We start from the raw sequence: 6915 nt of genomic DNA, 5'->3' as shown, positions 1-6915 counted from the left end.
ATGTGTGGAAATATTATGAATGGGTGTTGTATACACCTGTGCGTGTCTGCTTTTGAACGCTAGCAGAAAAAGAGCTAGGCAGCAACGGTACTGGAATGAGCAGCTAACGATGCTATGAACATCGTTTTGCACTAGGCGTCTCCCTTAGCGTATTTATTCAAGCGAGAGCTCTATAGTGCCACAGTCAAGTACAGGTAAGAACAGCTAGATGCGTTCGTACAACGGAGCTGTAAACTTACTATATGCACTGAGGAAACATCTAACATGGTTTGGAACAAATTATTGCAGTGGAGACAAGTATTGCTACAAACGACCTAGCAGCACCTACAATTTAGTCTGAGTTAACTGATGCTTAAGCCCCCTTCCCATAAGCAGCCAAGTTTATGTTTTCCTTTAGGGGTATTAGGACCCAATAGCAAATATTTTAACTGCTTTCTGCCAAAACCGTACACAAGATGAGCACAACATTCACAAAAAATGGGGCTTAAAGATGGTGCTGGCTTAAGTTCTGTACCTGAAGGATGAAGAAATTTATAGTCCTTTGCTCTTTTGGTCCTTAGAAGTTTACAAAAGGTTCTTGTTTTTTCATTGCTTATTGGTGAAAACTTACTCTGAAATAGAGTTTTGAAACAAATGAAACAGAATATGAAAAAAAAAATGAAACAGAGTGTTAGGATATTTCCAAGGGTTGGTTCCACATTTCCATCTCCAAAATCCCAAATACTGGTTTGACAGACATGCTGACATACAAGTAGACCTGGGATAGGAGAAAGATCAGTGGGAGAAGCACCTCTGAGTAACTCTTATCTGAGTTGAACCCACCCTTACCTATCAAATTGTTCATGGCTACCTTAAGATACCCAGGATTCTTCTCACACAGTTTCTCATCTTAGCCAGGCATCTTCCCTTACTCAAACAAAAACCTGCTACTAGAGAAGTGGCTTGTCCTCCCAACAAGAAAAGTAACCTGTTTAAAGAAAAATAATGTTCTCTATTCCTGGTGAAGTTTTCATGCATGTGCGAAAAATCCTAAGTGCTTTCCCCTTTCTGTAGCACTGCACTGGCTACTCTCTGTATTTCAGAAGTTATACTTTGTGTTTGTCCTTAAAATTTCTTTCGACAGAGATGTTTGAGAAGTGAATCCTGGGAGAGAGTTTTTTAATTGCACTGGTTTACAAGCTAATCCCAGGCTCCCAGCTGGATTATTACAAGTGCAATAGTTGGTCTGGTTTGGGATGTCAAAATGAAAAGGTTGGGCAAGATTTACATCTTCAGGCTTAACACTGAGTTTTCCTTGATATAAACATAAATTTGTAGGTCTACAAAACACGCCTACTTTGAAGAAACATACTGAGAACTGCTGATGGGGAGGAACTGTAGTATGACTAATGAAGAAACTCTCCATAGCGCTGGGATGTGTTTGGGTATCAACTTTTGCATACAGAACCCAGCTTCACCAAAGCTTTAGAGAGAGGAAGGAAGGAGGGAGTGAGTGAAGAGGTATTCATCTACCCTATCAGCTCTTTATGGTTTCGCTAAAAGTAAGTGCAATTGCTGAATCATGCAATTTCCTTTTAGTCAGATGAGCTGATAAGAGTGAAACTAACTGTTAGAAAGTAAATTAAAAGCAGATTGGAGATTAAACCCCTATGGGATTTTTTTCTCCTGGATTTTGGTTCTTCCTTATAGTTACCTGCTTCCTTAACCTTCTTACTTAATGCTAGATAGCTGCAGGCTTCTAGATTTCATAACTGGCCAATTTTTGCTATGACTCTTGGTATCACAAATTCCTATGTTGGCTTTCATTTCTGTGCATCTCTGCAACAAAAAGCAGCAACAACTGTTCATCTTTTTGACTGCAGGTATTGTAAAATGCACGCATGCTAGGCCAGTGTTACTGGTGGTAGTACAGAGCTTCGCTATTAGCATTCACAGACTGAAGCTTTTTGAAGTCCACCCCTGTCTATACCACAATCAAAGCATTTGCCAACAATACCTGTGCTGAGCTCTTAAACTTTTTAGGATGGTTCAGAACAGGTATCTGTTAGCAACAGGAGCTTTCTTACAATCCACCTCATGTGTAAGGCCTGTTAGTCGTGATCTATGTGCGTAGAGCTTTTAGACTACAGAATTCAAACAGTAGGGGCTGGACATTTATTTATTTATTAGGAAGCTGTGTATGAGTGAAGCAGCAAAAAATTCCAAAAGACATTTCTTACTTCAAGCTAGTAGTTTAGTCTGTTTAGTCAGTGGCTCTGCCAATAAACTTTTTATGAGATGTCTTATCCTGTTTTAAATGTATGTCAGAGATGGGTGGAATGAATGGCATCCGAGGGATGCCTCTAACCCTCTGCTGACTGTGGAAACATTCAGTATAGACTCCGCAGCTTGCTTTCACACAGCTGAAGTTAGAGGCAATGAATCCATCTAACATATATCTAAAGCTTTCTGGTAGTTCAGACTGCATTCACTTCATGGATAAGCAGGGTGAGCTTGGGTCTGCTTGTAAGGCTGTTTAAAAACATCCCCAGTTTGTCCTGGCCTTCTCACAGCTAAGCACATACCAGATACGTATTGCAGCAGGAAGAGCATTCTTACAAATTGACCTACAGTATTCTCTGGGTCTGAAACTTGTTTTACTAAATTCTGGTTATGGAAATGGTTTCACTAATGCTTATGCATAACTAACTGATATCTTCTGCTTATATGTGGAAGAACTCCCTTAGCTCTTCTAAACACAGTTCTGCATTAGGAGATTGTTTAGTTAGTTTTCTTTTATTATCCAATTGTCAGAAAGATTCAGAAAGAATTGCTACTTTCTGAAACAGTGTCTCATCCTGCAATAAAGTACATCTTCTATGAGCATAGTAACTATTTTAAATTCTGAAATTATTCTTTAACTCCTGTATGATTTCGAACACAGACAAGAACACCTCCCTTCTTTAGCTTTTTTTTTTTCCTCCTTAATTCTAAGAATTTTCTTTTCTCATGAAATCTTAAATTTATTTAGAATATTGGAACTCCTAAAGTTAGTAGATGAATAAACACTTCTCCTGCAAAGGAGGTGTATAGTATCATGTCTTCTGCAAGAGTTCCAAAATGTTGCAAAGTCGGACTGGAAGCTTGGCTGTGACAAATACATACCAGAGATATGACGTATAGGACTAACAGGTCTGCAGTACTATTCACTAATAGTGCAGGTAGATTTTAATGTCATTTCTTGCACTCATGTGCATTCACTGACCTTTCATGTATGATTTGCTGCTTTTCATTTCATTGAGGGCTACAAAATTCTTCAATCCCCTATAAAATGCCAGTCAGATCAAATGCCACAAACTGAAAATCTATGGGTAGCACAGCACAGCCATAACTTCAGTGCATAAATGCCACCAACCCTGAATCTCTATTATTAGATCTTACCACTGGATCTTTGGCATAAGTGAATACGATACATGAGCTTGTAAAAATCACATGGCATCCCTTTGGTTCTTGTAATAGAGACAAAAAAGACTTCTTAGATGTCCTGCCTTGGTTTGCTGCCAGTGCAGAGAAACATGAGTGAGTCCTAAGGGTAAATGCAAGCAATAAATTCACTAAGCTGACTGCAGGAATTATCAATTCAGTGTGGTGAATCAGCAAATTCCCAGAGACCAATTAGTTAAAATGCAGTGCACAAGTACCTGCAGGCCTGTGAAAGTGTCTTCCTCTCTGCACTTCTTCTGGGTCCTAATTCATCAATGCATGTGTGGAAGTGCCTTACTGCATCAGGACCAAACACATCTAAATCACAGAGGAAAGGACTACATACAACTAAATGCGGATGATAGGTTTAGGGACACAGATTATTCTGTGATTAAGTGGCTGTATGTTTTATTGATCAGTAAGGAGCATGAAAAGTGACCCTTAAAAATTTATTTCTCCCTGCTTCCACCTGAAATTCACTGACAGTTGTATTTCATTTATATTTTTCTTTGACCTTATTTTTAAAAGTTGGCAAAGACTAGAATGTTAATTTTAGTATGTATAATTTATTGAATCATAAGATATGAAAATGGACTTGATATGCTTCTCTATATGAATGATACTCTATTATTGAAATTTATTAATCAGCACATTCCACTCCATCAAATCCAAATTTTTTGAGGAAGAGGAGGGGAGGAGGTGGAGAGACGGTTTGGAAAAATGCAGTACAGTGGGCCGACTAAATCTGAATAGTTGGTGTCTGAAAATGCAGCTTTCAGTGTAATCTAAATCATACTGATAAAATACAAAACAGTTGTATGCAGTCATAATAACAATTTATATACTGTCAATATTAATAGCAGTGTCTGTTTGAGAATACAGTTTTAAAATAGGTACATAACAATTTTATTAGATATAAAAAGACACCGTGCAGAGCACAATACAATATATTTCATCTTTAATTCTGATAGTTCTCAAACCCAACTATCCTAACTGATATTGTCACCAATAGATCACTGGATTGAATTACTTCTCTGTATAAAACGAGGCTTCTCTGGATGAATTCATGCCATGTGGTTTTAAAAATACAGTTATTTCCCTTCAATGGCTACTTACACTAATCAAACACTGTCAAAACTGTTGGCCAGCCTGCGTTTAGTTTCCGACATATGCTACGATACTGCCCATTTTCCCTGTTTTGCTTTGCCTTGCTCCATTTGAGAACAGATCACTTTAGTCAGAAACAAATATTGTTTCTGATTTGCTCCAAGTTCACAACTAGAACAAGGGTTCAAACCATTTCTACATTCCTCCCGTTACTAAACTTCCACTGACATCAGCTGGAGTTTCTAACATGCAAGGACTGCAAAGTTCTCCCCATAGCTCCTTCTCTCCCCCAGTCTTTTCTGATGAAGCACAGAAGGCATGCTGAAAACTATTATTTCTCTGTAATTCGGGGGTTCCATTTTTCTTATGTTCTTGAAAGTAGATGACATTTACAGCCTTTCAGCTTTGACTATTTTCTTTGGAAAAGCAGACATGTAAACTTAAGAACTTGGTTACATATTTTGTTTGCACATTCCAATTCCATCTGACTAAAAAAAAGAAGTCAGAACTCTAACTTCAAATTGATTTAAATTATAATGTGCGAGTCTTAAAAGAAACAACTTACATTTTCTCCTCTTTAAAATACATTAACATTAGACTGAAAAATAAATTAAAGAATACAGAAAAACTGAGATTATGCTACCACAGTAATATCTGCCATACAAAGCTTGGTCTTTTGCTAACATTAGCTTACTACATTTGCAATACATGCTAAGCAAAGACCCTACTTCTCTAACAGGTACATTCAGACAATATACATTTTATGGAATAAATATATAATATATCCAGTTATAGATTTCTGAATAGTTACTATAATAGATACAAGCAAAACCTACGTTTAAAAATACATTCTAGGATTCCCTAACTTTACTACTAATAAAATTAAAGTTGACCTAAAACTTTGTCACTCTGTTGATGTGTAATAAAATATATGGAAACACCAAGAGTAAAAAGCCAATTGCTTCTACAAATGGAATACTTTTATAAATATAGTAAATTGCTATTTCCAGAGGGAAAATTGAAAATTATAAACAGGAAGTTAGGTTAAAACTGCTCTACGATATATAGTACAAAGAGGCTATGAAGCGTGATGTATGAGTTTGATGTCTGTGGCAAAATTTTGAACTGATGTAGTTGTTCATTTCTGGAGATAATTGTAGAGCAAAATTCTGTCCCCAAAAGCAGCCAATCTTGATCTCCTTAAAATGAAACTTCCAGTGAGTAGAGAAAGCCAACTGGCCAATTTCTGAGAGTAAGGAGTGCAAGATTAGATCAAACACAATTATTTGGAAGCCCTGGACTTTTCTGTTTCACAGGGTTTACCTATCATGCTGTTTTCATTAGGAATAGAGTCACAGAAATAGTATGCATCTGTGACTGCCGTGTGCTGAAAAACCTTATCATGAAGGTACCCTTCCTATGGCTGTCTTAACTGTATTATTCTTGTACTGCACATTCTCCAGGTGAATTCTGTTTCATGTTCCTGTAGTTGTTTCCTTTTGCTGGAATACTGAAGTACAGCTCTGGTTGCTTGATTACTGAAGTGTTGACGGAGGCTTTTTTTTTCTTGAGAATAACCTGGAATTAAAGAAACAAATTTCTCAGAGCAAACTGAAAGAATTAAGGAATTAAGTTGCTGGCTGTACCTGCCTTCCTTTCTTCTATTACAGTTTAAAGAAAGATTTTAAATCAGTAAAAATATCTTACTTGCTAATTAAAAGCTTTAGGCAACCAAAAAAAAAAGAAAAACTTCATGAGTCTGTGCTGTTTGCATGTTTGTCTCCTGCAATGGCTTTATTTTACATGGAAACACAAAATTACATCATGAAATACTACTGTTTATACCTCCTGCCTGAGGACTGTGATGTAAGTCATTGGGACATGCTTCCTACTTGATTTGTGCATATGGAGCCTATCTTTAAATGCATTCATGTCACAAGCTCCCACTGATTTCAGAAAAACTGAATATATAGAGAATCTCTTTACCTCACATACCATGTGTTCTGACTACACTGGGAAACTTGCAAGCCTCTTGGAAGCTATTGTTATATTGAACGTCAGCCAAGAGTGAATGAAATACTTCCTACCAAACTCGAGCCGAGCAATAAGGACTTGCAGGTTCCCTGACGGTTAACCACAGAGTGAAGTTATTGTTTCCTGTAGCAGGGAAGGGTCTAGGAAGACTTTTCTTCACGTGCTAGCAGCAAATCTCGATGATCTGCTGCAGAGTGGTAACAGACTAGTTGAACTGTGTCCAACTCTAGTAGCATATTCTTCCTTGTCATAAATGTTCTGGTTTTTAATTTAGAAAATGTTGCCAGTAATGACAGGCTTCTTACACAGTCT

The 6915-nt window shown here is 37.3% G+C and overlaps 1 protein-coding gene across 2 annotated transcripts in view; it reads right to left on the bottom strand.

The window, feature by feature from the left end:
* Positions 1-4397: 4397 nt before the first annotated feature.
* The window catches only part of LIN7A (lin-7 homolog A, crumbs cell polarity complex component), a 51491-nt gene continuing 48973 nt past the window's right edge, over positions 4398-6915 (bottom strand). For both annotated transcript variants that reach the window (XM_061369358.1, XM_061369357.1), the window contains exon 6: positions 4398-6147. In XM_061369358.1, the coding sequence (XP_061225342.1) occupies positions 6105-6147 (43 nt within the window). In that variant the 3' untranslated portion in view covers positions 4398-6104. The remainder of the gene's footprint in view (positions 6148-6915) is intronic.

The sequence above is a fragment of the Neopsephotus bourkii genome, unplaced genomic scaffold (assembly GCF_033783945.1).
Source record: "Neopsephotus bourkii isolate Nb327-2 ecotype Australia unplaced genomic scaffold, CSIRO-AGI_Nbou_v1 NB_1493, whole genome shotgun sequence".
NCBI classification, from domain to species: domain Eukaryota; kingdom Metazoa; phylum Chordata; class Aves; order Psittaciformes; family Psittacidae; genus Neopsephotus; species Neopsephotus bourkii.
The sequence above is the reverse complement of the archived record's forward strand: the minus strand, read 5'-3'. Positions and strand labels throughout refer to the sequence as shown.